General features: G+C 43.7%; 1 protein-coding gene across 1 annotated transcript in view; it reads left to right on the top strand.

The window, feature by feature from the left end:
- Nucleotides 1-17,054, top strand: part of NALCN (sodium leak channel, non-selective) — a 259,747-nt gene that overhangs the window by 210,972 nt on the left and 31,721 nt on the right. Inside the window, exons 36-38 of the mRNA XM_078778655.1 lie at nt 1,713-1,806; nt 5,531-5,663; nt 15,388-15,503. Coding sequence (XP_078634781.1) covers nt 1,713-1,806; nt 5,531-5,663; nt 15,388-15,503 — 343 coding nt within the window. The remainder of the gene's footprint in view (nt 1-1,712; nt 1,807-5,530; nt 5,664-15,387; nt 15,504-17,054) is intronic.

The raw sequence follows: 17,054 nt of genomic DNA on the forward strand, positions 1-17,054 counted from the left end.
ATGTCAAGGGAGACAGCTTTGATTTCCTGTTTGGCATTGAGGACCTCCATCCATTGTTTAGACAGCAGAAGCAACAACTTTAAACTTTAAACAAACAACTTTACTTCAAACTTTACTTTAAACTTTTAGACTTTAAACAAACAAACAAAAAATACCTATTTTGGGGGGCAACCCCCAACCCTGTATACCTCATCAGACCCCAATTTTTCGAATGCCTTGAACAAACATTGGTACATCATGGGTGATGAAGGATATGGCGAAGTTTCATCGAAATTGTGTGTAGTTTCAGAGAAGAAAACAAATACCTATTTTGGGGGGGTCAAACCTGGACCCACTTTGACCCCCTGTAGACCCTCGAGACTTCGATTTTCTTAGTGCCGTGAACAAACTTCGGTACATCATGGGTGATGAAGGTTGTGGTCAAGTTTCATCGAAATATTGTGTGTAGTTTCAGAGGAAAAAGCAAATTCCTATTTTGGGGGGTTAAGCCTGGATCCACTTTGTCCCCCGGCAAACCCCCTTAGACCCCGATTTTTTTTTAATGCCGTGAACAAACTTTAGTCACAACATAACAAATAGCATGTGTGCCAAGTTTGGTCACAATCCCTTCAGCGATTTCGGAGAAGTAGTTTCAAGTGTTTACGGACTGACTGACTGACTGACATCTGACTGATGGACGGACGGACTGATGGACGGACGGACTGATGGACGGAGACCATGAAATAACACTTTTTTTTGTTCTATTTTCTGAAAATATGAGCAATGGGTAAAAGCAAAGCAAGGGGGGAAAAGTTTCAAAATCGGATGTGTGTCTCATACGATGTATTTGTTTCGTTTCCAAGTATTGATGGTATAGAGCGGCATCGATGTCACGTGCCTTGTGATACTTGCAGATTTAAAAAATTAATGCCCCTCCTCCTCCAATAACCCCTCAACCCTACCACAAATAAATGCTGCTCCCCTCCAATCAATGCCACAGGCCAGTATTTTGGGTAAAGCAAAAAAAACATTTACTGCCAAACAATTTATACCTTTCTAACACGTGTATCTATTACTAAAAGGAGAAGCGTCTGTCCATCTGTTTACCCATCCGGGTGTGGGTGTGTGTGTGTGTGTGTGTGTGTGTGTGTGTGTGTGTGTGTGTGTGTGTGTGTGTGTGTGGAGAGATATATCGAACACTCATACATCATTTCTTGTGATCATCCCTACCTTGTTGACATACCTTTTGGAGTAACGTCTTCATACCCCTTCATATTTATAAAAAGTTTTTTATTTTATTACTTGTTTCTTTACCTTTTTTAGAAATGTGTCTACATGCTGGAGAATTTCATTGTTGCTCGGAATTTTTTTAATACAATTTCAATATCAATTACAAATCAGACGGACAGCTGGCTGTGGTTTCAGGCATCTAGTGCACCCACTCTGAAGAGGAGCGTCAGGAAAGGTTTTGTTATTATCCTCTGTGGGGTACATAGATTACAGTAGATCTTGGCTCGGGCCTCACGAACGTCAGATGTGTATTCAGTCAGTAAGTTTCCGCCCTCCCGCTCGCTCTCTCTCTCTCTCTCTCTTTCTGCCCTCCCGCACTCACTATCTCCCTCTCTTTTCTCCATGCCACCCCCTTGAGTGATTATCTATACAATCTGCCTCAGCAAAACCTGCTCTTGTATTAACAGTTTAATTTGCTTCTTTCCTTCCCTTCCTTGGTACAGACACGCCAACTTTAGCTCTGCAGGAAAGGCCATTGCACTCTTATTCCGCATCGTCACTGGTGAAGATTGGAACAAGATCATGCACGACTGCATGGTGTGCTTTGGGTGTTTATTGATAAGTATGATGGTGATCAAAATGTTTTTTTCCGTTTCATCATGAAGGAACGGTCCTGAGCCAGCAAAACTCAGCACAGATGTTAATCCTCTTCTATGTAGCCTCCAGCCGGTGCAATACATCTTCCAATCACCTCCCCCAGCAAAGGGTGATTTTTCCTGAAGCCATTTGAGCAGAAATCATTTATCCTTTTTGGGGGGGCGGGGGGGGCTCTGACTTTATAAAGTGGCTTGGTTGGTGAGAATGTATGCTCCATGTCTGCCAGCAAGTTGTGCCTAAGATTAATCAAATAAAAAAACCAAATACTGCATTGGAGTTATCAGGAGGTACCTGGATAGGCCAAGATGGAGTCATCAGGGGTAACCAGAATAGGCCAATATGGAGTCATCAAGATGAACCAGAATAGGCCAAGGTGGAGTCATCAGGAGCAACCACAATAGGCCAAGATGGAGTCATCAAGACGAACCAGAATAGGCCAAGATGGAGTCATCAGGATGAATCAGAATAGGCCAACATGGAGTCATCAAGAGGAGCCAGAATAGGCCAAGATGGAGACATCAGGAGGAACCAGAATAGGCCAAGATGGAGGCATCAGGAGGAACCACAATAGGCCAAGATGGAATCATCAGGATGAATGAGAATAGACCAACATGGACTCATCAAGAGGAGCCAGAATAGGCCAAGATGGGGTCATCAGGAAGAACCAGAATAGGCCAAGATGGAGTCATAAAGACGAACCAGAATAGGCCAAGATGGAGTCATCGAGAGAAACCAGATTAGGCCAAGACGGAGCCATCAGGAGGAACCAGAATCGGCCAACATGGAGACAACAGGAGGAACCAGAATAGGCCAAGATGAAGTCATCAAGATGAACCAGAATAGACCAAGGTGGAGTCATCAAGATGAACCAGAATAGACCAAGGTGGAGTCATCAGGAGAAACCAGAATAGGCCAAAATGGAGTCTTCAAGAGGAACCAGAATACGCCAAGATGGAGTCATCAGGTGGAACCAGAATAGGCCAAGATGGAGTCATCAGGTGGAACCACAACAGGCCAAGATGAAGTCATCAAGATGAACCAGAATAGGCCAAGGTGGAGTCATCAGGAGAAACCAGAATAGGCCAAGATGGAGTCATCAGGAGGAATCAGAATAGATAGACCAATATGGAGTCATCAGGAGGAATTAGAATAGGCCAAGATGGAGTCATTAGGAGGAACCACAATAGGCCAAGATGGCATCATCAGGATGAACCACAATAGGCCAAGATGGAGTCATCAGGAGGAATCAGAATAAGCCAAGATGGAGTCATCAGGAGGAACGTGGATAGGACTTGGGTTTTGGCTGCTACTCCTCTACCCTCAAACCCACCCAGACATAGTCAGGTAAACTTTACAAAAACAATTTGCAACAGTTCACCTCTCCGTGGACACACATAAAAAGAAAGAGAGAAATGAAGAGTAAAAGAGAGATAAATCTTTCACGCAATATACAACACACTTAACCACAAATTAGATTTGCAACCAAATAGTCCATGTTTATTCATTGATCCAGGAAGGTATTTGTTGCAAAATAAGTGTTCAGAGGTAGGATTCATTACCATCATACATCTGCAATTGTTTCTTACAATGGTGTTCAAAATCCTCCTTACGACTCAAATGTGGTGTTCATCATATTGAAAACATAAGAATAAGTTGGAGCAAAAGAGAGACAGGTGATGGGAAGAGGTTGATATAGGTTGGATGATGTCACCAATGACCTCACCATCTACAGTATGTACTGCAAGTTTGCACTGAGCAGTATCTATTATACCGAGGTATGAGCGTCATGACGTATTGGTAAGGGTGTGTCATGAGTGATGTATAGGTCGAAGGGTAAAGACGAATAGGAAGAAGAAGAAAAGGGAAATGGATTGAAAAGATGAAGAAAAAAAGGACAGGGAATGAGTGTTGGTATTAACAGAAGGTAAACGTCTCATTCAAACTATTTGGCTCTGATGTTCCAGGTCTATAGATTAAATGCTCTTATTTGAGTTTCTGAGAGTCATTGCTTCTGCAGAAGAGTCTCAAACCACAAACAGAAGATTTTGGTTGTGGTAGATAAAACATTATGATGTATGTGTGTTATACCACCATGTGTGGTCCTGAGGAGGGTACAGTATCTATCTAGTGACCATTACTCCACATACAGCAGTTAGTAGCCACCCACCCAAACTCTTCCTCATCTATAGCGATTTCAACTGCCTTCAGTCTAGTTGGCCGGAAATGGGCACTATAACAACCAGCCATGGAATTGGACATAAGATTTTCTGTTACTTCATGATGCATCCGACACAATCTGTGAACTTCCCAATCAGTATCTCAGCTATTGATACTCGTACATCCTCCCTCCTGATCATGGTGTTGACTAACTTTCCATCCAACCTCTCTTAACCTCATTCCTCTTTCCTCTTTTTCTTTCTTTTCTTAATTTTTTTCCTCTTTTTCTTTTTTTCCTCTTTTTTCATTTTCTTAACCTCCTTCTAAAGCCTCTCTTAACCCCACTGACCATGTTCTTGTGAAAGTCCAAATCTCTCTGTTAGAGAGCTTGCTTTTATAGAGATGCTCAGGCCAACTGGCAGGTACTGCAATCTGTCCTCTCACAAAAGGATTCGTCTTCCATCTCTGCTTCTCTAATATTGACTCTGCCTGGGAAAGCTTTCATAAAAGTCTGCTCTCTCTTGTACACATGCATGTTTATCCGGTCTCATCTTAGGCTATCATATATATTCTCTCGACCTTAATGTACTGAATCCTATGGTGATGCAGTAGCAATCAATCTGCTTTCTTTATCAACATGGAAGGCTGACGCAACAAGGGGCAAACCGAGATTATTTTGCAAAGCTCACAACATGTGTGTGCAACTATTGGGGATACCTCTTGTGGTGGTTGTACCAAATCGTCACTACTCTTCCCTGCTGCCCGGATTCAACAGGACAGTGTGGCCATGGTCAGAATGCTGATCTGTCCCCATAGACCGGCCCACTCCCTCTTGTCTGTCTGCCTCTTCCCTCCCTTCCTCCCCCCCCCCCGCCAAACCTCTCTCTCGTGGCCCTGGCTTTACAAAGGCGGGTGGACACCATCATGAATGTGGGGGATCACTGGGTCGCACCTGGGAGATTGATTGGCTGTCTCTATGTCGCGGGCCTGTTCGAGAGAACTGTCCAGGGCTATACAACAACAACAACAACAACAACAACAACAACAACAACAACGTGTGTGTCCACATGACTGGTGTGGACTCCAACCAGGGATCCTCAGCAAGGCCGCGTAGACACATAAGGCAGCTTGCCGGAAAAAATTCAGCTGCGATCCTTCAAAATTATTGCCAAATGTTCACTAAAAACTTTCCTTAATGTGAAGAATCACATCATTCTTAACACTGTATCTGTTCATAGCAATATCTCCCATTTGACTTCATTACGTTGAAATAGTCCCAGTATTTCCATTGCCTTTAACATTGCATTTCTTTTGAAAACCTCACATATTAATGTGGTCAGTATAATTCCACCAACAGGATGGTGGCACTTGTGCACGAAAGTAAAAGATACTTTGAGGGGGCACGAATGAAATGATGACACAATCTTTCCAGTTGTCTTGCAACCCAATATACCATGTTCATCACCCGGCCATAAACTTAGTTCATGTATTATTTCCACACCTGCAGGTACAGCCACCATTCTGCATTCCAGATGACCGGAATTATTGGCAGACCGACTGTGGTCACGATGCTGGTGCTTTGATATACTTCTGCTCTTTCTATGTTATCATCGCCTACATCATGCTCAACTTGCTCGTGGGTGAGTTGCACAGTCATAGCCAATCAATCCATGAGTTGCACCACCTGCTTCTGCCTTACCTCCAATCCTGTCCTCCTTGGTAATTTATTTTCTAAAAATGTTTCTTACAGAAAGGTCATTCTCGAACTCAAAATTTGAGATTGTTTTTCCAACTATTAATAATATACTGTTACATAGAGGGGAGTAGAGGGGGGTGGGGGGGGTGGGGAGTAGGGGGGGGGGGTGGGGGGGGGGGGGTGGGGAGTAAGGGAGGGTTGGGTGGTTCACAGCTAGATTGTCTTAAGAGTAGCTTGGTCCGTATGTCGGAGCCGGTTAGATTTACTCTTGTATAGCTATTTGTCTAAAAGTAAGTTGTCTTGTCAGACGTGCACTAGAGGAGATGTTGGAACCCATCTGTGGATCGGTCCCATCGGCCGATGGGTCTGCGCCATCTGCGGATGTGTTGTTCACCTTGAAGGAATGTGTATGCATCAATGGTGGATGAGTATGTTTATTTGAACCTAAAAATAAGCAATTGATGTCATAAATGTTTATAAAACAGTCCGTGACATGTGGTTTGTCGATAACCGTTTTTTTTTTTTTTTTTTTTTTTTTTTTTTTTTTTGTATACAATATCGAGGCTCGTGAAAGAGCGAACATTAATCACACAGAAAGACAAACCGACACATAAAACATATAACATAGGGAGCGGTAGACAAGATGGGGAGAGAGGGGGAAGGACACAAACATGACATTTGAGAGCAGGGACCGAGAGACATGGAGACATCGAGAGATCTGAGAGAGGGCGAGGGCTTTGGGGGGGGGGGCGTGGGAAGGGGGCAGTGGGAGAGGTATAAAACTTATGGACACTGCCAGGACTTCCAGGAAAGAAGTTGGAATTTCAAACAAGGTGGATCTGGGGTGAATTAGCGGGGGTAGAAAAGATCAAGGTTTTGGATGGGGGAAGATAAGAGATGGTGGTGAACAGCTGTTTTAAAGACCTGGAGGGAGGAGTGGGATTGAAGGGAGTGAGGGAGTTTGTTCCAGAGGCGGGAGAAAAGAGGAATGAAAGAGTGAAGGTGAGCGGAGAGCCGAGATTTCGGCAGTTTAACCATCAGAGGGTTGCTGGCAGATCTTGTGCGACCTGTAGGAATATTTGGGGGACAGAGCACAGAGAGAGCTGGGGGTGCAAGGCCGGAGAGGAGTCGGTAGAAGACAGAAAGACCACCTACCTGCCTGCGGTGAGTGAGTGAAAGGCCCTCAGAGATAGCTTCATCGCGGGAGATTCCAATAATTCTGAAAGCTTTGGTTTCAACAGCGTGAAGCCGAGCTAGGTGTGAGGCAGGAGCACCGGCCCATAGGGGAGAACAGTATTCCATTGAGCTGCGGATGAAAGCCTTGTATGTGGTGAGGAGCTCAGGTGTGCCGAGGAAGGACTTCGCACGACGGAGGATGCCCAGTCGGCGACTGGCTTTGGAGGCCAGCTTGGAAATGTGGTTTTCCCAAGAAAGATCATGGCAGATAGTGAGACCCAAAATCTTGAGCGACAGAACTTCTTGGAGAGGATTGTTGAGAAAGTAGATGGGAGGGTTGTCCAGTCGATCTTTTCGGAGAGACATAGTAAGAGTGTGAGATTTGTCAGGATTGAAAGACATGTTCCACTTGTTTGACCAGTCTGTGATTTTGTCCAGGTCTTCAGAGAGTGAGGAGGCAGCAGACTGCCGATCTGAGGGAAGAGGAATGGAGCGGCAGAGAGTGGAGTCATCAGCAAAGAGATAGAGAGGATTTTCGAGAGAGTCAGAGAGATCATTGATGAAGACCAGAAAAAGCACGGGGCCCAGAACACTGCCTTGGGGAACTCCAGCCTGAACAGGAAGAGGAGATGAGAGAAACCCATTCAGGGCCACACGTTGACGACGACTAGAGAGGAAGTCCGCCAGCCATGCGTGGAGATTTCCATGGATACCAAAGGAGGAGAGTTTGGTGAGCAGAGCGGGGTGCCAGACCGTGTCGAAGGCACGTGATATGTCGAGGGAGACAGCTCTAATTTCCTGTTTGGCATTGAGGACCTCCATCCATTGTTGAGACAGCAGAAGCAGCATGTCCAGAGTAGAGTGACCTGGTCTGAAACCAAATTGATGATCAGAGATCAAGCCATTGGAGAAGAGGAAAGATTTCATATCAGAAGCAATGATGGATTCCATGACTTTGCTGATAATTGGGAGAAGGCTGATTGGTCTGTAGTTGCTAGGATCTGTTTTTGCACCTTTTTTGTGCAAAGCGGTGATGTTGGCTGATTTCCAAGCAGATGGCAGTTGACCTTGAGCAAAAGAGAGGGTGAAGAGAACAGAGAGAGGGTGAGATAGAGCAGCAGAGCAGGATTTTAGGACCCGTGGGCTGATGCCGTCGGGTCCAGTTGCAGAATCAGAGTCGAGGGTTGACAGAAACTTTTCCACCTTGTCAGGAGGAAAGGACACGGAGTCCAGGAGCAGCAGGGTACGACTGGGTATGGTGGGTACAGAGAGGGATGGGTTTGGGACACAAGATTTAGAGGCAAACACAGAGTTGAGGCATTCAGCTTTTTCACGTGCGGAGTCAGCTGTGTAGCCGTTTGAGGTAAGGGAGGGGATGGAGGGGGAACAAACACCAGAAACGGATTTGACCAGACGCCACCAGGATTTGGAAGAGGGAGACAGATAAGAGAGTTCGGTCTTGAGAACGGAGAGATATTGTTTCCTGGCTCTCCTGAGGGTGGACACACACTTGTTTCGGGCTTTGTGAAAGGAAATGAGATTTCCTTCCGTTGGATTTGCTTTCCAGGAGACGAAGGCAAGTTGTTTCTGGGCAACAGCCTCACCACAAGATTCCGTGTACCATGGACGGGAGGAAGGGTATGACAACTGAAGACGAGATGGGATAAATCTGTGCATGAGAGAGAGCAATTTACTTTGGAAGAATTCCCAGGATGAGTTGATGTCAGAGGTGGTAGAGATGGGAGACCAGTCCAGATGATTGATGGCTGCTTGAAGACCGTGCCAGTTGGCCTGAGTGAAATGCCAGACTCGTCGACGCTGAGCAGGCTCCCTGAGGATGGTCAGAGAGATGTCCACTTTAACAAGGACATGATCAGATGATCCGATCGGAGCAGAAGAAGAGCAGCAGACATTTTCAGGGAAGTTAGTCATAACCAAGTCCAGAAGAGAAGATGTTCCGTTGACGGAGATCCGGGTCGGGAAATTGACAGATTGTGTCAGTCCCAGTGAGTCGCAGAAGTCCTTTGCTGAGGAGCCATGGCTGGTGAGAGAGGTACCCACACCCAGCCAACTGGCATGATGACAGTTGAAATCACCACATATGAGGAAGAGAGAGTTGGGATGAGTAGATAGAAGTTGGTCCATATCATCAGACAGCGAGATGTAGATGGAGTCATCACTGTTTGGTGGACGGTACAACACACATATGAACAAGAGGTGGGAGCGAAGGGGAAGCCGTAGCCAGAGGTATTCCATTGATGCATACACATTCCTTCAAGGTGAACAACACATCCGCAGATGGCGCAGACCCATCGGCCGATGGGTCTGCATTGTCATTTCTCGTGCATCCACAGATGGGTCAGACCCATCGGCCGATGGGACCGATCCACAGATGGGTTCCAACAGAGACAGTGAGTGCCCAATATAGTCTGGAGGCATATCCCCAAAAGTGGCCTAGAAAAGGTGGTAGGGGTACACTCATGTTACAAGCTGGCAACAATGTTTTTCTGAAAGCCCAGACCTCTAGGAACCCAAAAAGTCTTGTTGCCAGCTTGGGAAATGGTTCGGACCAGATTTGTGGCCATTTTTCAAAATGGCCGCCTACATTTTTGGTGTTTTCTAATATTTGAGCTCTAGAACTTATATCTGGCTGTCTTAAAGGTCTCTAGGGTTATGACCTTATAACATATAGTCATACAACAATCCTCACCCAAATTGGGGTGCATGGCATATCTATAAGTGGTTTTATTGAAGCAAAAAGGCAAAAATATGCCTGAAAAACGCCTTCATTTTGATTTTTCCAAATCACTAAATTGCATACTGTGAAGTTGTTCTTTGGTCAATTTCTTTCAAAATAGTTTTAAAATTTGCCCAGATCCCTCCTCTTCATTAGCAAATCTTCAGGAATATACCCAAGTTCTCAGAAAATATGTTTTATGCATGATCAGCTACCCCTACCCCCTAAATCACAAAACGTGCCAATTTTCAATATTTCCAGATTCCAACCAATATCATTGTTGTATGACTTTTTCTCATCATGATAGGTCCAAATTAACTTACTCTATGTGATTAGGTGTTAATAAAAATTGAATTTCACACTTTAGTGAAAATCCAAGATGGCTGCCAAATGGTCATAGAATATTTGGTGGCGCGAGACCATAAGACTGCAATTTCATTCAGAGGCACTTCTAAAATGTTCCATTTATACTAAATATATGAGGCACTACTATTCTATAGGTCACATGTATGTGAAAGAGTCTTGATGAGTTGAAGATGTATTATTTTAGAGGGGGACTTTATGTAAAATTTATGTTTTATAACATTTGAATTTCAGGAAAGTAGTGTGGATTTGGAAGTGCCTTGTTTGCGGAGTATATTAGTTCCAACATAGCTGACAAACAAGGCACTTACATAAATGAAGACATAGAAGATTGTAAAATATAAGCTATATTATTTAATGTAAAACAAAAATAAACATACATAACTTGTATACATAATGCAAACATTATTATGTTACACTGATCCAAACAATACAAACGTCAATGCAATGCTTGCACCTTTAAACTAAACAAATATTTGGCACTGAATTAACAAAGTCATACCCAACAAGCTAATCTGGCTATTCATACATAAGTGACAGAATGTGGGATACAGTCATATCATAGACTAGTAATACATTGGTGGAACAGAGCTGAAGCAAGACTAGTTACATTACGTCAAATACAGCCAGCATAGTAACAATATGACATTATGGAATATACTCAAGTTTCCATGCATGTCGTCTAATCACTATCAGAGTCATTGAGGGGGTTCCTGCATAAGTCTGCACATTTGCATGCCAATGTGCACCGCAATCCATTTTTCCTACAGTTGCACCTGCCAGTTAGACATGGACGGGCCTTTGAGGTACATGCACACGTCGCAATTTTGACACATTCTGCTGTGAGCCCTTCCTTGGTCATGAGACGGGGCATCAGCTGGTTGTCCTCAAGGTACCAGCCGGATGTTGTTGGATTGGGGATTCCTTGGACGATTGCATTGGACGATTCAGTCATCCTTTGGCAGTTTTGAATCACTGTCCAGATGGTGTCAAACTCATGTGCAGGCTCATTGATTATCGGCATAGGCCCTACTGTAGTCTTTGCTGGATTCACATCAGACACACGCTGGTTAAATGCTGTCCAGCCTGGAACATGCTGGTCCTCGGTGTGAGACTGACGTGCAAGGAGCCATGACACATCTATGGCCATAGCCTCAGAGATAACCTGGGCATCCGATTCCATATACCAATCAGCTTTCACAGCTACTGGAAATGTTGCTTCGGGTTTCTGGGTGCCCATGCCTGAAGGTTGAATCTCATTGAAATGCTCTGGCACAGTTACAGATCTGCTACTGCTTGACTTGACATCAGGTGCAATGGTCTTTTCGCCAGGTATGCTTCTTCGAAAGGCAGCAGACTGTGAGGCATGAAAGGAGCCTTGACCGTCAAGGGTCTCCTCTATGATGTCAATGTTATCATTAGCATATCTGATGTATCCTTGGTAGGTAGCTTGTGCAAAATTCAGGGGTATTATTGTGTTGTTTTGCTCAACATATCTGGCCAAGACAGAGTTTGCAAGGGCAGTGTCAGCTCTTCTTACAGTTTCATAACTAACACCATGTCCTGCAGCATGCATTAGTTGCACCAAGTCCTTGGACCTTGTTGCTTGGTGAACAGTGAGAGCTAGCCCTAGTTGCTTTGGTGTCTGCTTTCTGCCACCAGATGCCAAACATACTATGTCCTGTGCTATGCTCAAAATCCTTTTGCTTTCTCCATCATCATCACCTTCGGAGGTCCCTTCAGAATCTTCAAATATGCTGTCACAATCACACAGCAGGCGTAGGAAAATGTAAAGGCTTTCAGGAACCACCTTCTGTGCACTTTCAGTATTGATGTCTCCAATATCTGAGTGTCCTGGCATTGTCTTGATGTCATTTCTCATTTTGACTGCCACTCTGTAAAGCCAACTCAAGAGTTCATTGTCCTTTGTTTCGGCTGAGAAAGATGGAATGTGCTGGGAGGTTTCATCAGAATCTTGTATCTCACTTTGTTCTAGCTCATCTGCCATCTCTGCTAAGTTCTGAACAACAATACCTGTTTGAATTAGTGGGAAGACTAGAAGTGAATCCTGTTGATTCATGGACTGTACAAAATCTGCCCTATCTCCTAATACCCTTTTGACTTTGTTCTTGAATGCTTTGTAACTCTGTCGGTCACATTGCTCCACACAGACACTGAAGTCTCTTCTCATCATGTAACAGTATTGGTGCCAGATGGTTTTCATGGTATAGATGTCTCCTCCAGACAGCCCAGCATCCACCTCCTCGATCATTTTGTTGAAACAAACATCTGGTGGATATTCTGGGCCTTCTTCTACCACAGTTGACTCAGACTTCCTCCTGAAGGTTACATAACAAGGAAGGTGGTACTTCCCTTCAGCAGCTATTAGGTCACTTATTCCTGCCAACCGGCATCTCATAATCTTGTTCTTTTGAGCATCATTTAGTATTCTGTCTGAGGTCTCTAAAGTGGCTACATTCCTCAATTGCTTTCCTGCCTTATCCTCCTGACAGAAAATACATTTGTCCCAGGACACTGAAGCAACTGATGCTCTAGAAGAGGGGCGAATGCATGTAGATGGTTGGTCACACGAGTCCTTTGCTTCCTTTTCATGCCGATTTTTCAGTCTCTCAATATGGTTGGCATGTGTAAACTTTGAATAACAGCCCCTGTGCCATACTATGTGTTCTTTTTCATCATCAAGGTCAATACTCTGTATTCCGTCAAGTGTTGAGATGTACTCATGGTCATGGTATTTCTGTCTCGTAATCACACAGTCTTTAAAGCGTTCGAGACCAACATCTGTGGGCTTGGTTGTCTTTTCATTTTTTCTGTTGCCTTGGCAAATGAAGCATGTGCTCCAGTCGATGTCCAGTGCAACTGATTCTCTCTTCCGTCTCCCGCCTATCACAGCTACAGGTTCCATCTTCATTCATATCTGGAAAGAGACAAAGACTATGTCTACCACAACACTGAAAGCTATTTACAGCACATGCAACAAGCATGTTATAGTACATTGTTAACACAACAATTATGTTAAAATGATGATTCGGGCAGGACCTGAGGAAGGATACAAAGGAAAGCATCATTATTGCAATATATTATGTCTCAAAAATGTGTTGGTATCAAATGGTAGACTGCATTACCTTAACTTAACGTCATAATGTGAAATATTATATTTTATTGGCCATTTGGCAGCCATCTTGGATTTTCACTAAAGTGTGAAATTCAATTTTTATTAACACCTAATCACATAGAGTAAGTTAATTTGGACCTATCATGATGAGAAAAAGTCATACAACAATGATATTGGTTGGAATCTGGAAATATTGAAAATTGGCACGTTTTGTGATTTAGGGGGTAGGGGTAGCTGATCATGCATAAAACATATTTTCTGAGAACTTGGGTATATTCCTGAAGATTTGCTAATGAAGAGGAGGGATCTGGGCAAATTTTAAAACTATTTTGAAAGAAATTGACCAAAGAACAACTTCACAGTATGCAATTTAGTGATTTGGAAAAATCAAAATGAAGGCGTTTTTCAGGCATATTTTTGCCTTTTTGCTTCAATAAAACCACTTATAGATATGCCATGCACCCCAATTTGGGTGAGGATTGTTGTATGACTATATGTTATAAGGTCATAACCCTAGAGACCTTTAAGACAGCCAGATATAAGTTCTAGAGCTCAAATATTAGAAAACACCAAAAATGTAGGCGGCCATTTTGAAAAATGGCCACAAATCTGGTCCAAACCATTTCCCAAGCTGGCAACAAGACTTTTTGGGTTCCTAGAGGTCTGGGCTTTCAGAAAAACATTGTTGCCAGCTTGTAACATGAGTGTACCCCTACTGTCACATTTCCTGGAAGTGCCTCCAGACTAATATAAGGGTTGTTGTAAAACAGTGTTGTGTAAAACCTACTATATAGGCAAGGCCAGGTGTGGACATAGGCACAAAAATATGCAAAGAAAGCACTTCATGCTTTCTAAAGGTACCACCGTTAGGACTGCCTCGTGCACTGCAAGCCATGGTGGCAAAGTTGGGTGTAGAGACTTGGAGATATATCTATATATATACATATATATATATTCCAAGTGTTTGACCAGCTTGGGAAGTGGCTGCTGCCTGTCTGAAGGATGAGGGGTGTCACCTTCATCATGCTCCATGATCTACTTTTTGCCAATGGCTCCGCACTCTTCAGTCATAATCTCGAAGATATTCAATTTATTGTCAACTGCTTTGCGCAATCTGCTCGTCGTTATGGCCTTAGGATTCGCCTCAAGAAGACCAAGGCTATGCTTCAGCCGAGACCAGGAGGTGTGTATACCGTCCCATCCATTACCATCGATGACACTCCACTCAAATTTGTAGATAAGTTCTGCTACCTTGGAGCTGTCCTCCCTCAAAATGCAATGATTGACGACGAAGTAACATCAAATTCGGTAAAGCACGTGTGTGATTCGGAAGGTTGACACATCGCCTTTGGCATGAACGTGGCATTCGCCTGGACACCAAGATCAGTGTCTGGCGGCACTCCTGTACGGATGTGAATCTTGGGCACCCGATCGTCACTATATCAAACGCCTTGAACAATTCCATACGCGATGCCTTCGTAAGATTCTTGGCAGAACCTGGTGAAAGAGAATACCTAACACCTCAATCCTAGACTGCTGTCACATCCAAGGAATCAAATATTTCCTGATGTAAGCCCAGCTTCACCGGTCAGGACACTTCACATGCGTGGATTACCACAGAATCGCAAGAGTGCTTTTTCTATGGTCAACTTAAATTTGAGGTAAACGGTCACGTGGTGGACAAAGGAAGCGCTATAAGGACTCCTTAATTCTTGTGCCATTCCAGTCGTCCCCTGGGAACGTCAGTCCACGAACAGGTCAACTCGGCTCAACATTTGCCGCAAAGGCCTGGACCACTTTGAATGTGGGAGGCTTGCCACCGAGAGACAGCAGAGACAAGAAAGGAAAAACTGCCAACCTCGATCCCCGCAAGGATCCGTCTATATACCTGTGATGTTCGCGGTCGATGCTCTGGGTCCCGCATTGGCCTATATAGCCATTCATGCCAGTCCAAGCATCTTGAGCAAGAAGTTCTACAATTTATGATGCTACCATACAGCTATTCTGGTTGATCACTGCATGGGTTTGTTTGCTATTCCCTTCTATTAATTACCCCAAGTATTAAACCCTCTTTTCCCTTATCTTGGCATATGCTTCCTATGACGCAATTATTAAACTATTAAATATTCTTTATAATGGCATTTGTCATCACCAGCATCTAATTCTTCCCCCTATCATTCCCTGTCTGTCCGAACCCCCAACCTAAAATGGCTGTCCTCATCACTAACCCTGAATCTCTAAATTGTAAACTTGCAGCCATCATTGTGGACAACTTTTCCCTCTTCTATTCCACTGAGGAAGACCAGCTGCTGAGCTACTCAGACCTACGGCATTTCCAGATCACTTGGAACATGATCGATGACAAGAGAGAGGTTAGTTTTATACCACCTTGCACGTGCAACGAGTGTTCTTGCAGATAGCTTTCACAGGGAAAGTTTGCGAATCAGAAAAAGCACAAACATTTCATCCAGGTTCTAAAGAGACGAGATTTTGTTTTATTACTTCTGTTGCTCGACCTTCTGTTGCGAGGAGTTTTGTTCACAATCTCCACATTTCTTTCAGTTTTGAACTCATTCAGCTATTGATACTTCTAATTGAGCATGCTGGTGCGTTTGCTTCATTAACAAGTGCATGTGACTTCACTTATGAAATCTCTTATCTTCCCCCATCCCTTATCTTCCCCCATCCAAAACCTTGATCTTTTCTACCCCCATTAATTCACCCGAGATCCACTTTTCTGAAATACCAACTTCTTTCCTGGAAGTCTTAGCAGTGTCCATGTGTTTTATACTTCTCACCCCTCCCCCTCCCCCCCCATTCCCATGCCTCCTCCCCCCAAGCCCTCTCCCTCCCACAGATCTCCTGATGTCCCTGCTCTCAAATGTTGTGCTTGTGTGCTTTCCCCTCTCTTCCCATATTGTCTACCCTTATTATATGTTTTACGTGTCCATTTTTTTTTTGTGATTAATGTTAGCTCTTTCACGAGCCTCGATCTTGTATACAAAAAAAAAAAATCACATCATTTCATTCCTTGTTTTACATTTCATATGGTGTAAAACACATGGGGCCTAATTTACGAAAGGTGTTTAAGCGAGGATCTTGCTAACACACACCTAACCCTTAAACGCTGACAAAAACATCGTTGTACATGCACAAAACACAAACATCGTTGACGTGCTAATCGCACGTCTAAACAGCAATTTACGTAGGGAGATAAACAGCCCGAGTTGTGCACATCTAAAGAGATGATTCGCCACTGACAGGACAAGGGGCCACAGTTTAACAGTAAATAAGAGGAGTGCTCATCTGTTAGCAAGGCAGGGATCTTTCCATCAGAGAGTGGTCAATGCATATAATGGTCTCCTTGCAAGGGTAGTGACAGTGGAGTCGTTGAATAATTTAAACATTGAATTGGATAGGTATTTGAAGCCATGGGGATTTGGGGGGAGTACTTAGATGTTTGCATGATTGTGCAAGCTTCATGGTGCTATAATGGCCTCCTCTTGCATTCAAGTTCCATGTAAATCCTTTATTTGATCCAAATAGAGGTTACCAATGGAGGTTCAGCATTCATGAAACCTCGCAAGGCCCTCTTTTGGACATCTTAATGAAGTAAAGTGTGCAAGCATGCACGACCCATCAAAATAATAACAGATTTAGCCAGTATAGTGGCTCAAGGGCTTGTCAATTTCCTGAAATGAAGTCAAAACAGTCAAAATATTTGTTCTTTTGGGGATCTGTTGTTCTTTTGGGGATCTGTTCTACCTCTAGTATTTTTTAATGTCGAATGTTAATATTTGCATGGTCCTGACACTACATTGCTGTTCACTTGCCTTTACCTTTTTTCCCTTGGTCCTTTCCAATTTTCTGCTACATTTTCTTGTTTTATTGAGTGACTTTAGCATGTTCTGCATATTCTAGTA

Source organism: Myxine glutinosa, chromosome 1 (assembly GCF_964187855.1).
Source record: "Myxine glutinosa chromosome 1, kmMyxGlut1.1, whole genome shotgun sequence".
Lineage (NCBI taxonomy): Eukaryota > Metazoa > Chordata > Myxini > Myxiniformes > Myxinidae > Myxine > Myxine glutinosa.